The sequence below is a fragment of the Schistocerca piceifrons genome, chromosome 6 (genome assembly GCF_021461385.2).
Source record: "Schistocerca piceifrons isolate TAMUIC-IGC-003096 chromosome 6, iqSchPice1.1, whole genome shotgun sequence".
Classification (NCBI taxonomy): domain Eukaryota; kingdom Metazoa; phylum Arthropoda; class Insecta; order Orthoptera; family Acrididae; genus Schistocerca; species Schistocerca piceifrons.
This window is the reverse complement of record NC_060143.1, coordinates 251,084,693-251,100,866: the sequence shown is the minus strand read 5'-3', so window position 1 is coordinate 251,100,866 and position 16,174 is coordinate 251,084,693. Positions and strand designations below refer to the sequence as shown.

Genomic DNA, 16,174 nt, shown 5'->3' with positions numbered 1-16,174 from the left:
ACACACGCACATATCCATCCACACATACAGACACAAGCAGACATGTCTTCTTGTCTGCTTGTCTGCATGTATGTTATGAGATGAATAAAACACTATTCACTATTCACTATAACTCTGTCTTTCCAGACATCTAGGAAGCTTTATGGTTGATTTTTGTCTTTGCTTTTATTCTAATGAAAGGGTATTTGGTATTTCAATTTGAATGTGTATTTTATTGTTATTATTATTATTATTATTACTATTTTGTTCTGCAAGAGAGTGTTTCCAATGATTCTGAAGCACAGTTACCTTCTACCAAGACTTTAAGTGTCGTAAAGTAGCAGCCTGAACTTTTATCACTCTTCATGATTGATCAGTTTCTCTCAGATTACTGTTACTTAGATGGCAATGGCTTACTTGGAATTTGTCAGAAAGAAATGATTCCTTTTCCATTTCTTCTTCTCTTTAGTGTTCTGTGAAATTCAAACAGTGCAAGAAATTTTCCTGTATTTACTTTTTGTGACAAACTGTAATTTCAAGTCAGTTCATAGAATTGAGGAATTTTGGATATATTTCTTCATCCCATCTGTCACATATTTTGTGAATTTTCTCATTAAACTGCAATTGTTTTCCATTTCCATGTTAATTAGAGTGGTTGATGTCAATTTGTTCCTTAGAGGTCTGTTAGTTAACAGATTTTGGTTAACAGCAATAACATCTTTTTAAGTATTGTGTAATTTGTAATTTGAAGAGCATCAATTTACCAAATTTGATTTCATTATTTCCCTTAAATTGTATTACAGAGAGTAGTGGTTAATATACTGTATTGGCAGAATGCAATGTAAACTCATTGTAGTGCACAGTACTTTTCTTTTGAAGTGGTGCAAGGGGCTGGTACCACATTTGAAATTGGCACTCCCATCTCCTTGCAAGCATCAAGCATCTGTCTTTGCTTTTGTTCAGTGGCCAAAGCCTAGCTCCCATGCCCTACTTGGTCTACACTCTTGATCTTAGTTAAAATGGTAGGAGTCTTGTCTGCCTCCTTTATAATGGAGTCCTGGTATGATGACACCAAGACCCTTGTCTCTCCAGGCTGTATCTTTTGTTTATTCTACAGCTGATATTCATCAAATACCAAATTTTTAAATGCCCCTTTGCTTGATATGTTGCGTGAGCTCAGTGCAGTACTCAAAAACAGAGGAAATCTTTAGGCCTATGTAGATGCTGCTGCATTCATAGAGGCATGTGAAGATGTAGTCAGCTTTAACAGGCTGTAGAATATCTTGTATCTTGGAATTAGGCTGGAATACTGGTCTGAATCCATATTTCTGCAGCACATATCCCACTTTGCTAGTCATCATCTCACAGTGTGGGAGGACTGCATCTGGCTTGACCTAGGTTGAGTCATAGGACTCCCTTCACAGTGTTCCACTTTATGTGCTAATAATGCTGCCAGATGTTTCGTGAGTCTGTAAGTAGACAAACTGATGACACCAACAGTTGGCCTAAGACGATGCCTTCCTTGTGTATGTTTAGCAACGTGTAAAGGCTCAGAAATATAAGTACCCTTTAATAGATTTCGTGTGTTTCTGATGTCAGATCATGATTAAGCTTCTGGTACATACCATCCTCTAAAGATTTCTGCATTTTCTAGTGGTGGTCTTTAGTATTAAAAACAAAGTAGGCTTTCTTTCACTGATTGCCAAGACAACCAAGTCATCATTTTCATGTAAAAATCTTAAGCCTTGCCATCCTTTCACCTAATATTAGTGTGCTGAGTATATGTGACATGGAGAAAATCTTGAGAAGTGTACTATACCTGAGTAGAGTAGATATAAGATTTGGTTTGAAAAGACATGTGTTCTCATATTGTTTGCATGTGACTCTCTCATCCTTAAGAACATTATCACTTTTGTTAATTATCCTATGGCTGCTTTTGTACTTCTGGCACTTCAGAACCCAAACTATGACATACTTGGGAATGTTTTGTTTATTCAATAAATCATTAATCTGTCTGTCATAACTGATACTAATATATTTGAGATCAATGACAGCAGACAGGTGGATTTGTTCTCCTACCTTTCTTTAGAGAGGCACAAATGTTGCCTCTTTCTTATACTCTGGCAAGTTACCTGATGTGAAAAATTTATTTATTATATCTGTTAAGAGAGCCTGTACTTATTGTATTCATTTTTTAACACACAGCTTGCTACTTCGTGTAGGCCTGCTAACTTTTTTTATGCTCTGGTGCAGTCGTTGTAGTAATGTGGAAATGACTAAGTTGTAAAATATTCACATGCCACTGTGGTTAAAGTATAGTGTATGTGGTAAAATTGTACTATCCAAAACTGGCACCAAGGCAGCTGTGATTCACCATGGGCCCTAGATGACAGGGGTGAACAACAGCTGCAGAGATGTGTACAGGCTAACAGACATGCACATGTTGGGCTACTGACCATCCAGAAGAACCAAGGGCCTACTAACAGTGTCTTTTCAATGACCATTCGGTGAACATGCTGTGTACATATTTTATGGACTGTACAGTCTATAAGATACACCTTTTTTCTTTGAAGAATTGCCTCCAAAATTCAGGTGTGTCTTATACTCAAAATTAATATAAATATGTCCATTGTTTGCTTTAAAATTCCCCCCAGTCTTAAAAATGGCCATATATTCAACATTGGATTCAACTGCCTGCAGCAGTGTACTGATGCAATGAAGGTGAGCTACGATGATTCACAAGCTTACCAACACTGTACCTCTCCCAAACCACTATCAGAAATCCAGATCACTGTCTAGCTTATGATGCATCATTGCAGTCTACAGTGCTAGTGAACTTGGCTTGTGTTATTGGTAACGGTACAATATTTTTGTTAGTGGCTAATTTCATAATGGAAAAAAAAGGTATTTATATGATGCAGACTACAAATTGAAAATAATACCATATGCAGAAGTACATGGAAATAGTGCAGCTGAGTGGCATTTTGGTCCTCCACCAACAGAAACAAACCTTTCGCTATTGGCAGGTTAGTAAAGAATAACTGGAAAAAAATGAGAAAGACTTAAGTTTGCAAGTAGAGGACTAAATAAATGTAAAGCGGCCAAAACTAGAAGATGATGTACTGAAATCGATTCAAGGACACTGTTAAACTGGCACTGGAATTAGTACAAAAATGATTCAAATAAATGCTCATAAGCTAGCACTACAGTGGAACTTAACACACTTTAAGGATGAGTTGGTTGGTGCTACAGGTTTATGAAGCACCATGGAATTAGCATGTGAACCAAAACCAAAATATCTCAGAAAATGTCACAAGAGTATGAAGAGAAAACGTTATCTTTCCATCCCTGTATTATTCAACATCAAAGGAAAACTACTGTGGAACTAAGCCAAATAGTGAATATCGACAAAACTCCTCTGACATTTGATGTCACAAGTAACAGAACTGTTGCTACAAAAGGTGCTAAAACTGTAACTATAAAAACAAGTGCACATGAAGAAATGCACTTCACTGTTGTCTTTTCATGTTGTACTGACAGCACTAAGCTTAATCCAATGAAAACAATGCTAAAACATTCTGAAATACTGCCAGGTGCTTTTGTTCACATACACAATGAGGGTTGGATGGATGAGGCTGGTATGAAATTATGAATTGAGAGAGTGTTGAAGAGAAGGAAAGGTGCTTCATTGAAGAAGAGTTGTCCTCTTGTGCTAGATCTGTTTAGTAGTCATTTGAAAATCCTGTGAAAGAGAAATTGAGACACAGAAATACAGAGCTTGCTGTTATTCTGGGAAGATTTACTTTGGATGAAATCTGACATGAATTCATGCTGAAGGGAGTATTAAAATGACCTACAATCAAAGAAGTATGTCAGTTGATAAAATAGTTGTGATCTAGAGTGAGAGAAGACGTTATTGTTAAGTCCTTCATGAAGTGCAGCATAAGTAATGCTCTCGATGGTAGTGGAGAACATTTTATACATGAAGAGGACAAATGAAGATCAAGAGCAAGAAGAAGAAGAAGAAGAAGAAGAGGTAAGTTCAGTTGACAATTTTCAGGGATTTCAAAGGTCATTTCAGCTTTATAAACTACGATTTTTTTAGTTTGGCTTTGCAATCTAATAATAAAAATGTTATTTTAAAAATGCTTAAAAATTAAGGTGCATCTTATAATCTGCAGCAAATTGTTTCAATCCAAGAAAGAACATCCCAGAAACAGAAGGTAGAACACGGCGTGCCCCAAAGTTTGGTCATAGCCCCACTCCTCTTCCTCATTTTTGTAAATGACCTAAGTGAAGTCGGTGAGACACTACAATTTGCAGACGAGACCACTCTTATTGCCAAAGGGGAAAATTCTGCCCAAGCAGTCATGAAGTCTGATGTACAGTTCAAAAACACTAAAAAATGGTTCATCGCCAACAAGATGAAAGTAAATGAGGAAAAAACCCAGCATATGGTCTGCAGCCTTAGAAAAAACACATACACTGACCATATAGAATCTGTGAAACCGTTAGGCTTAACAATAGACCACAAACTCTCGTGGAATGGACACACTGTACATGTATGCAAGAAACACTCTCATGTAATATACTTCCTATGAAGATTAAAAAAGTGATTACAGACCAGTTTCTGATAACTGTGTACTATGCTTTGTTCCATAGCCATATTTTGTATGGATTACAGCTATGGGCTCATTCGGTAGGCTGCAAGGATGTGCTGCTGCTTCAAAAGAAGGCAATAAGAATTATTACATCGAGCATCAGCCAGGAACACTGCAGACCATTATTCAGAACATTGGGAATAATGACTGTTTATAGCCATTATGTATTATTATGCCTTATCCACATAAGGGAAAACCTAGACACCTACAGCAAGAGGCATAACATCCATAAACATAATGCCCACAGCAAAGATGACGTAACTCTACCAACCTGCTGACTGTCCAAAACAGGAGACAGTTTTCTGGTGATCGCTGTAAAGATGTTCAACAAACTACCTGTTGAATTGCATACCCTGCCACTGGACAACTTCAAGAAACAAATTGCTGAAAGCCTAAAACAATGCTCACTATACTCGGCCCAAGAATTCTTTGACTATGAAGAAAACGAATGGACACAGTGAACAGGACAGTCTATATACATTACCTGTATAAAGTTTAGATGTTATTCTGTAATTCATTATATTGTAAATAAACTTGATTGTAACTTTGATACGGTCTGTCCAGCCATGGCTGGTGAACGATGAAGACCTGGTAGTCCGTAAAATAGGGTACAGCAGATACTGGTTCATGCATCCATGCTGACTGCTGTTCATGGGCGATGAACACAACTGGCTGCCCACTGAATGGTGACAGGTGACATTTTCAGATGAATCAAATTTTATGCCCCGTCAGATAGATGAACATTGGCATACACAGTTTGAAGAAATGTCTGAAATCAGACACCCTACTACAATCATTGAAAAGATCCAGGTCGCAAGAGGGAGCAATAAGGTGTGGGGAAAGTTTTTGTGGCATTCTCTGGGTTATCTCATCATTCTGAAAGGCACAATTGGTCAGCACAATATGCAGTTTGTTTTTCCTCAGCACAATGGTGTCTACCAGCAGGAAAGTGCAATCTGTTGCTCAGCTTGCAGTGTACATGTGTGATTCAGAGAGCACCAGGATTAGTTTACCGATCAGGCAGTTCACACCAGAATAGAAATCTAGAACACCTGACCATGGTACTGGAGTTGGCATGACTCCACATCCCTGTTCATATCTTCCAGAACCATATTGACTCTCTCCCTGCACATCTCTCAGTTGTCTGCCTGCAAAAGGTGGTTATTCAAGTATCTGACAAGTGATCACATTGATGTGAGTGGACAGTGCGATACCAAATGAGACACAGAATCAAATGCCATAGACAAATCTAGAAAAGCCCCAGTCACTCTTTTCTTGTATCGAGTCTGTTTAGCAGGTCATGGAAAAAATTTGACACTGCTGTTATCGTGAATCTTCTTTTCTGGAACCCATGCTGAGAATTGTTTACTAAGGTTATTTGCAGAAGAAAGATTCCATTTAACAACTTGCCAAGTGTTGAAACCAACAAAATTGGCATGTAATTATTTATGCCACTAGTTGTTCCCTTTTTATACAGTGGACATATCTCAGTAATTTTTAAGAGTTCATGAAAGGTGCTCTGACCAATTGGACTGTTTATTAAAGGTATTATTGGTTTTATTAACTCATTTTTGCATTCCCTAAGTAATGTAAATGATAGTCATACCATCCACTGTATGTTTTTATTTTGAATATTAACATTATTTCCATTACATCATATTCTATTATCCTCCTAAGGAAGAATGAATTCCTCATTTTAACTGAGTTTATTTGTACTCCTGGTTCAGTTTCTTCTTTGTATGACTTACGTAAATGGATTATGATAGTCTCATGTACTGTCTTTGGCTCACTCATCAGCATCTGATTTTCTTCTGATGATGATATTGTTGTAGATGCCCTTCTTACGCTCTTGATAAACAGGGACATGCCAGAATTTTGAAGGATTTTTATGTGGGTGCTACTCATTTCATCTGTGATATTTGTGTCTCCACTCAAAATTATGTACAAGGCTAATAGTAAAATTGTCTTGTGTTTTTACATTGTTTAGGAACATCATTATTTCCTTCAAATTACCTGTTTAGTTTATCTTTTACCATTAACAGACTAATAACAACCACTTACAGCAAATGACTGTAGCAGCTTTTAATAAAAGATTTAATTTTGATGCTAACTGCTTTTTTTTTACATCATTGATTTTCTACGCACAAATAGAGTACAAGAATTGAATGATTGTTAGTACTACCAACATATCTATCTCTCTTAATTAGTTTGCAGTTTAAGTTGTTAAATGTGCTTGAAGGATCTTATTTATCATTTCTATATGAGTGAATGAGCACACATACCAAACATATATTCCTTTCATTTGATTTCTTAAAACCCTTTTCACTCTTTTATATTTAAGTTCAGTTTGGGCTTTTATCTTGATTAGTAATCACACAAAGTGTCCATTATTTGTAATTTTGCTTGTAAATCTTTATGATGTATATTGTTTCATTTACCCTTTTATAGGTATCAAAGGCATGTACATCTCTTTGTATGTGGGTGCATGCAATGTACAAATATTATTTTGTAAATAAAGCTGTGGCACCTAAGAAGGCAGCTCTAGCAAAGGCAAAGGCAGAACTGGAGGCAACTGAAAGAGCATTAGCAGCAGCCAAAGCTAAAATGAAAGCGGTGAGTAGAGAGAGAGTTTGTGGCACCATTTACACAGCTTATGTAACAGCTAGACTGTATTTTTATTTCATACTGGACTTTCCATTATTTAGTTAGACTATAAAGTGGTGGAGACAAAGTATTTAAAATATTTAAGCGTTTAAATCAAAGAATATACAAGGGAAACCAAGAAAAATTGGTATCTAATGTCAGTCTGTATTTTTTTTTACCATTTGGTGATAATCAATGGAATAAATTACAGTTTTACATATACCCTACAACAAACAAAAACATACAGAACAAGCTCTATGCTATCCTGTGTAAATAATGTGTGGAATAACATTATCAAGATGAAGACTTATACTAGAATGTGAAGTAGCTTTTAAATTACATTATGCTACATTAATACTTGTTCCATATATCATTAATACGGCATTTTCTAATGTGCAATGTGTCAATTTAATGTAAGTTTTATTTGCACAAAATAATCTCCTTCTTTTTTATTTTTCTTCAGTTACTACTTCATATCTAAAAATTCATCCATTCAGTAGAAGGAGTTGTCATTCAGAAATTGTTGTAATTTATTTTTAAATATTGGTTGGCTGCCTGCCTGTCAGACTTTTAATGCTATTTGGTAAATGACCAAAGATTTTTGCACAGCATAATTCACCTTTGTGAGGAAGGTCAGATTAAGCCCAGAATAGTGAAGATCATCCTTTCTTCTAGTGTGGTAATCATGCACTTTGCTATTATTTTTCAATTGGGGTGGGTCATTATAACAAATTTCATAAGTGAATATCTGTATTGTGAAGATATTGTGAATATCTGAGTTCCTTGAACAAATGTCTGCAAGGTGATCTTGGGTGGGCTCCACCTATTATTCTGATTACACAGTTTTGTGCAGTGAATAATTTTTCTCTTAATGATGAATTACCCCAAAATATGATGCCACATGAAAGCAGTGAATGAAAAAAATGCATAGCAGGCTAATTTACTGATATGCTTATCACCAAAATTTGCAATAACCCTAATAGCGTAAGTGGCTGAATCTAAATGTTTCAGCACATCATGAGCATATCTCTTCCAATTCAGTTTCTCATCAGTGCACACGAACAGAAATTATGAATATTCTGCCTTAGCAACAGATTTCTGCTCGAAGTCTATATTTATCAATGGTATTATGTGGGAAAAATATATCTAAAAACAAAGATTCTGTAACTTACCAAACAAAAGCATTGTTATGTTGATAGAAACAATAACAAACACAAACACACACACGAATTTCATGCTTTCGCAACCCACAGTTGCTTCATCAGGAAAGAGGGAAGGAGAGGGAAAAACGAAAGGATGTGGGTTTTAAGGGAGAAGGTAAGGAGTCATTCCAATCCCAGGATCAGAAAGACTTACCTTAGGGGGAAAAAGGGACAGGTATACACTCGCACACACACATATCCATCCGCACATATACAGACACAAGCAGACATATGTAAAGGCAGAGAATTTGGGCAGAGATGTCAGTTGGTGCGGAAGTACAGAGGCAATGATGTTGTTGAGTGACAAGTGATGTAAGAGGGGTGGCAACTTGAAATAGTGGAGGTTGAGGCCTGGTGGGTAATGGGAAGAGAGGATATATTGAAGGGCAAGTTCCCATCTCTGGAGTTCTGATAGGTTGGTGTTAGTGGGAAGTATCCAGATAACCCAGACAGTGTAACACTGTGCCAAGACGTGCTGGCCGTGCACCAAGGCATGTTTAGCCACAGGGTGATCCTCATTACTAACAAACACTTTCTGCCTGTGTCCGTTCATGCGAATGGACAGTTTGTTGCTGGTCATTCCGACATAGAAAGCTTCACAGTGTAGGCAGATCAGTTGGTAAATCACATGGGTGCTGTCACACGTGGCTCTGCCTTTCATCGTGTACACCTTCCGGGTTACAGGACTGGAGTAGGTGGTGGTGGAGGGGTGCATGGGACAGGTTTTACACCGGGGGTGGCTACAAGGGTAGGAGCCAGAGGGTGGGGAAGATGGTTTGGGGATTTCATAGGGATGAACCAAGAGGTTACGAAGGTTAGGTGGACGGCGGAAAGACACTCTTGGTGGAGTGGGGAGGATTTCATGAAGGATGGATCTCATTTCAGGGCAGCGTTTGAGGAGGTCTTATCCCTGCTGGAGAGCCACATTCAGAGTCTGATCAAGTCCCGCAAAGTATCCTGTCACAAGTGGGGCACTTTTGGGGTTCTTTTCTGGGAGGTTCTGGGTTTGAGGAGATGAGGAAGTGGCTCTGGTTATTTGCTTCTGTACCAGGTCGGGAGAGTAGTTGTGGGATGCGAAGCCTGTTTTCAGGTTGTTGGTGTAATGGTTCAGGGTTTCAGCACTGGAGCAGATTCTTTTGCCACGAAGACCTAAGCTGTAGGGAAGGGACCGTTTGATATGGAATGGGTGGCGGCTGTCATAATGGAGGTACTGTTGCTTTTTGGTGGGTTTGATGTGGACGGATGTGTGAAGCTGGCCATTGGACAGATGGAGGTCAACATCGAGGAAAGTGGCATGGGATTTGGAGTCGGACCAGGTGAAACTGATGGAACTAAAGGAGTTGAGGTTGGAGAGGAAATTCTGGAGTTGTTCTTCACTGTGAGTCCAGATCATGAAGATGTCATCAATAAATCTGTACCAAACTTTGGGTTGGCAGGCCTGGGTAACCAAGAAGGCTTCTTCTAAGCGACCCATAAATATGTTGGCGTATGAGGGGGCCATCCTGGTACCCATGGCTGTTCCCTTTAATTGTTGGTATGTCTGGCCTTTGAAAGTGAAGAAGTTGTGAGTTAGGATGAAGCTGGCTAAGGTAATGAGGAAATAGGTTTTATGTAGGGTGGCAGGTGATCGGCATGAAAGGAAGTGCTCCATCGCAGCGAGGCCCTGGACATGCGCAATATTAGTGTATAAGGAAGTGACATCAATGGTTACAAGGATGGTTTCCAGTGTTAACAGATAGGGTAAGGAGTCCAGGTGTTCGAGAAAGTGGTTGGTGTCTTTGATGAAGGATGGGAGACTGCATGTAATGGGTTGAAGGTGTTGATCTACGTAGGCAGAGATACGTTCTGTGGGGGCTTGGTAATCAGCTACAATAGGGCGGCCGGGATGATTGGGTTTGTGAATTTTAGGAAGTAGGTAGAAGGTAGGGGTGTGGGGTGTCGCTGGGGTCAGTAGGTTGATGGAGTCAGGTGAAAGGTTTTGTAGGGGGCTTAAGGTTCTGAGGATTCCTTGAAGCTCCGCCTGGACATCGGGAATGGGATTACCTTGGCAAACTTTGTATGTAATGTTGTCTGAAAGCTGATGCAGTCCCTCAGCCACATACACCACGGTCGTGGAACCTGTGTCCGCCAGAAGAATGACGATGGATCGGTCAGCCTTCAGATCACGGATAGCCTGGTCTTCATCTGTGGTGATGTTGGGAGTAGGATTAAGGTATTTCAAGAAGGATTGAGAGGCAAGGCTGGAAGTGAGAAATTCCAGGAAGGTTTGGAGAGGGTGATTTTGAAGAAGAGGAGATGGGCTCCCCTGTGAAGGAGGACGGAACTGTTCCAGGCAGGGTTCAATTTGGATAGTGTCTTGGGGAGTTGCATCATTAGGAGTAGGATTAGGATTATCTTTCTTCGTGGCAAAGTGATATTTCCAGCAGAGAGTATGAGTGTGGGGCAGTAAATCTTTGACGAGGACTGTTTTGTTGAATCTTGGAGTAGGGCTGAAGGTGAGGCCTTTGGATAGAGCAGAGGTTTCGGATTGGGTGAGAGGTTTGGAGGAAAGGTTAACTACTGAATTAGGGTGTTGTGGTTCCAGATTGTGTTGATTAGAATTTTGAGGTTTCGAGGGGAGTGGAGCTGGAAGTGGGAGATTGAGTAGATGGGAGAGACTGGGTCTGTGTGCAATGAGAGGAGGTTGAGATTTGCTGGATAGGTTGTGGAGGGTGTGTGAGATGCCTTTCCGGAGGTGGGAAACAAGGAGATTGGATAGTTTTTTGAGGTGGAGGGTGGCATGCTGTTCTAATTTGCAGTTGGTCTGTAGGAGGATGCTCTGAACAGCCGGTGTGGATGTGGGAGAGGAAAGATTGAGGACTTTTATTAAGGATAGGAGTTGTCGGGTGTGCTCACTGGCTGAATTGATGTGTAGGTAAAGGATTAGGTGGATGAGGGCTGTGGATTTGTTCAGTTTGGAACTGGTATAGGGACTGATGGAAAGAAGGGTTACAGCCAGAGATTATATATATATCAAAATGTCTGCTTGTGTCTGTATATGTGCGGATAGATATGTGTGTGTGCGCGAGTGTATACCTGTCCTTTTTTCCCCCTAAGGGAAGTATTTCCACTCCCGGCATTGGAATGACTCCTTACCATCTCCCTTAAAACCCACATCCTTTTGTCTATCCCTCTCCTTCCCTCTCTCCTGATAAGGCAACCGTTGGTTGCGAAAGCTAGAATTTTGTGTGTATGTTTGTGTTTGTTTGTGTGTCTATCAACCCGCCAGCGCTTTCATTTGGTAAGTCACATCATCTTGTGGGTAGAAGGTAGGGGTGTCGCTGGGGTCAGTAGGTTGATGGAGTCAGGTGAAAGGTTTTGTAGGGGCTTAAGGTTCTGAGGATTCCTTGAAGCTCCGCCTGGACATCGGGAATGGGATTACCTTGGCAAACTTTGTATGTAGTGTTGTCTGAAAGCTGACGCAGTCCCTCAGCCACATACACCACGGTCGTGGAACCCGTGTCCGCCAGAAGAATATATATATATCTATATCTATATATATATATATATATATATATATATATATATATATATATATATATATATATATATATATATATATATATATATATATATATATGACTTACCAAATGAAAGCGCTGGCAGGTCGATAGACACACAAACAAACACAAACATACACACAAAATTCTAGCTTTTGCAACCAACGGTTGCCTCATATATATATTTATATATATATATCTAAAAACAAAGATGATATGACTTACCAAATGAAAGTGCTGGCAGGTCGAGAGACACACAAACATACACACAAAATTCAAGCTTTCGCAACAAACTGTTGCCTCATCAGGAAAGAGGGAAAGACGAAAGGAAGTGGGCTTTAAGGGAGAGGGTAAGGAGTCATTCCAATCCCGGGAGCGGAAAGACTTACCTTAGGGGGGAAAAAAGGAAAAAAGGACGGGTATACACTCGCACACACACACATATCCATCCACACATATACAGACACAAGCAGACGTATTTAAAGACCAAATACTCAACCCACTTCCAAACCATAACCAAAAAAATTTTATTTTCCGCCTTCAACACTACCGCTGCTATAAAATCCACCATTTCTAGTTCAATAACAGCTGCTTTCACGTATTAAACAACCATTTCGGCTAGTTCTGATAACTTTCACTTTATTTCCACTTCCGTTTTTCGCACATCACTGATCATTTTTAGCCGCTCCCCACAGGTTTTAACGTCATTATTTCTTCGTCAGACAATTTTTAGCCCCATTTTCGTAATCTTTCACCACAACACCACTCCTTTTAATACATTTACACGTTTTTTCGGAATTTTCCCGAATTTCTCCGTCCTTTAACGTGTTTTAGCGGCAACACAACCACCTAACCTTCATGCACATCGCTGTCTACCAACCCAAGTTCACCACAGGATCAACTTAACCAACACTTTTTCACCTTTTTTCATACCAGATCTCCAGTTACCTTCTAGTTCACCCTTATCTCTCCCCATATATTTTTATCTTTCATTTTCATTTCAACCTCATGTTACACTTTCCACCTTCTAATACCATGTCACCCTCACAACACCCCCACAACGATCCCATTAAGTTTTATTTACATTCCCTCCGCAAACATGCCTTCACCCTAACCAGATTACGCTCGCATATTTTATTTTCTCAGGCTTGTCTGACAGTTGGCATAACCCCCAAAGGCCTCACACTTAAAGTTCCCGTCTCTGGCTGCAACTCTTCTTTCCATCAGTCCCTATACCAGTTCCAAACTGAACAATCCATTGCCCTCACCCACCTAATCCTTCACCTACACATCAACTCAGCCAATGAACACACCCGTCAACTCCTATCCTTAATAAAAGTCCTCAATCTTTCCTCTCCCACATCCACACCGGCTATTCAGAGCATCCTCCTATAGGTCTTTAAATACGTCTGCTTGTGTCTGTATATGTGTGGATGGATATGTGTGTGTGTGCGAGTGTATACCCGTCCTTTTTTCCTTTTTTCCCCCCCTAAGGTAAGTCTTTCTGCTCCCGGGATTGGAATGACTCCTTACCCTCTCCCTTAAAGCCCACATTCTTTCGTCATTCCCTCTCCTTCCCTCTTTCCTGATGAGGCAACAGTTTGTTGCGAAAGCTTGAATTTTGTGTGTATGTTTGTGTGTCTGTCGACCTGCCAGCACTTTCATTTGGTAAGTCACATCATCTCTGTTTTTAGATATATTTTTCCTACGTGGAATGTTTCCCTTTATTATAACCATATATATATATATATATATATATATATATATATATATATATGAAGGAAACATTCCACGTGGGAAAAATTATATATAAATACAAAGATGAGGTGACTTACCGAACAAAAACGCTGGCAGGTCGATAGACACACAAACAAACACAAACATACACACAAAATTCAAGCTTTCGCAACAAATTGTTGCCTCATCAGGAAAGAGGGAAGGAGAGGGGAAGACGAAAGGAAGTGGGTTTTAAATATATATAACAAAATATATATAACATATATATATAACAAAAATGCTGTGACTTACCAAACGAGAAAGTACGGGTAGATAGACACAATAAAAAACACACAATCACACACACAAATTTCAAGCTTTTGCAACCCACAGTTGCTTCATCAGGAAAGAAGGAAGGAGAGGGAAAGACAAAAGGATGTGGGTTTTAAGGGAGAGGGCAAGGAGTTATCCCAATCCAGGGAGCAGAAAGACTTACCTTAGAGGCAAAAAGGGACAGGTATACGCTCTCACACACACACATATCCATCCGCACATATACAGACAGAAGCAGACATATGTAAAGGCAAAGAGTTAGGGTAGAGATGTCAGTCGAGGCAGAAGTACAGAGGCAACAATGTTGTTTTGTGACAAGTGATGTACGAGGGGCGACAACTTGAAATTAGCGGAGGTTGAGGCCAGGTGGGTAACGGGAAGAGAGGATATATTGAAGGGCAAGTTCCCATCTTCGGAGTCTGATAGGTTGGTGTCAGTGGGAAGTAATCAGATAACTCGGATGGTGTAACACTGTGCCGAGATGTGCTGGCCGTGCACCAAGGCATGTTTAGCCACAGGGTGATCCTCATTACCAACAAACACTGTCTGCCTGTGTCCGTTCATGCGAATGAACAGTTTGTTGCTGGACATTCCCACATAGAAGGCTTCACAGTGTAGGCAGGTCAGTTGGTAAATCACATGGGTGCGGTCACACGTGGCTCTGCCTTTGATCGTGTACATCTTCCGGGTCACAGGCCTGGAGTAGGTGACGGTGGGGGGGGGGGGGGGAGGGGGGGGGGGTGCACGGGACAGGTTTTACACCGGGGGTGGTTACAAGGGTTGGAGCCAGAGGGTAGGGAAGGTGGTTTGGAGATTTCATAGGGATGAACCAAGAGGTTACGAAGGTTAGGTGGACGGCGGAAAGACACTCTTGGTGGAGTGGGAAGGATTTCATGAAGGATGGATCTCATTTCAGAGCAGGATTTGAGGAAGTCGTATCCATGCTGGAGAGCCTCATTCAGAGTGTGATCCAGTCCTGGAAAGTATCTTGTCACAAGTGGGGCACTTTTGGGGTTCTTTTGTGGGAGGTTCTGGGTTTGAGGGGATGAGGAAGTGGCTCTGGTTATTTGCTTCTGTACCAGGTCGGGAGGGTAGTTGCGGGATGCGAAAGCTGTTTTCAAGTTGTTGGTCTTATGGTTCAGGGATACAGGACTGGATCAGATTCATTTGCCACGAAGGCCTAGGCTGTAAGGAAGGGACCGTTTGATATGGAATGGGTGGCAGCTGTCATAATGGGGGTACTGTTGCTTGTTGGTGGGTTTGATGTGGACGGATGTGTGAAGCTGGCCATTGGACAGATGGAGGTCAACATTGAAGAAAGTGGCATGGGATTTGGAGTGGACCAGGTGAATCTGATGGAACCAAAGGAGTTGAGGGTGGAGAGGAAATTCTGGAGTTGTTCTTCACTGTGAGTCCAGATCATGAAGATGTCATCAATAAATCTGTACCAAACTTTGGGTTGGCAGACCTGGGTGACCAAGAAGGCTTCTTCTAAGTGACCCATAAATATGTTGGCGTGCGAGGGGCCCATCCTGGTACCCATGGCTGTTCCCTTTAATTGTTGGTACGTCTGGCCTTTGAAAGGGAAGATGTTGTGAGTTAGGATGAAGCTGGCTAAGGTAATGAGGAAATAGGTTTTATGTAGGGTGGCAGGTGATCGGCATGAAAGGAAGTGCTCCATCGCAGCGAGGCCCTGGACATGCGGGATATTTGTGTATAGGGAAGTGGCATCAATAGTTACAAGAATGGTTTCCAGAGGTAACAGATAGGGTAAGGATACCAGGCGTTCGAGAAAGTGGTTGGTGTCTTTAATGAAGGGTGGGAGATTGCATGTAATGGGTTGAAGGTGTTGATCTGCGTAGGCAGAGATACGTTCTGTTGGGGCTTGGTAACCAGCTACAATGGGGCGGCCGGGATGATTGGGTTTGTGAATTTGAGGAAGTAGGTAGAAGGTAGGGGTGCGGCGTGTTGGTGGAGTCAGTAGGTTGATGGAGTCCGGTGAAAGGTTTTGTAGGGGGCTTAAGGTTCTGAGGATTCCTTGAAGCTCCGCCTGGACATCGGGAATGGGATTACCTTGGCAAACATTGTATGTAGTGTTGTC

At 40.7% G+C, this 16,174-nt stretch overlaps 1 protein-coding gene across 1 annotated transcript in view; it reads left to right on the top strand.

Annotated features, from left to right (window-relative positions):
* Positions 1–16,174, top strand: part of LOC124803257 (dynein axonemal heavy chain 1-like) — an 866,140-nt gene that overhangs the window by 641,748 nt on the left and 208,218 nt on the right. The window contains exon 39 of the mRNA XM_047264440.1: positions 7,089–7,253. Coding sequence (XP_047120396.1) covers positions 7,089–7,253 — 165 coding nt within the window. The remainder of the gene's footprint in view (positions 1–7,088; positions 7,254–16,174) is intronic.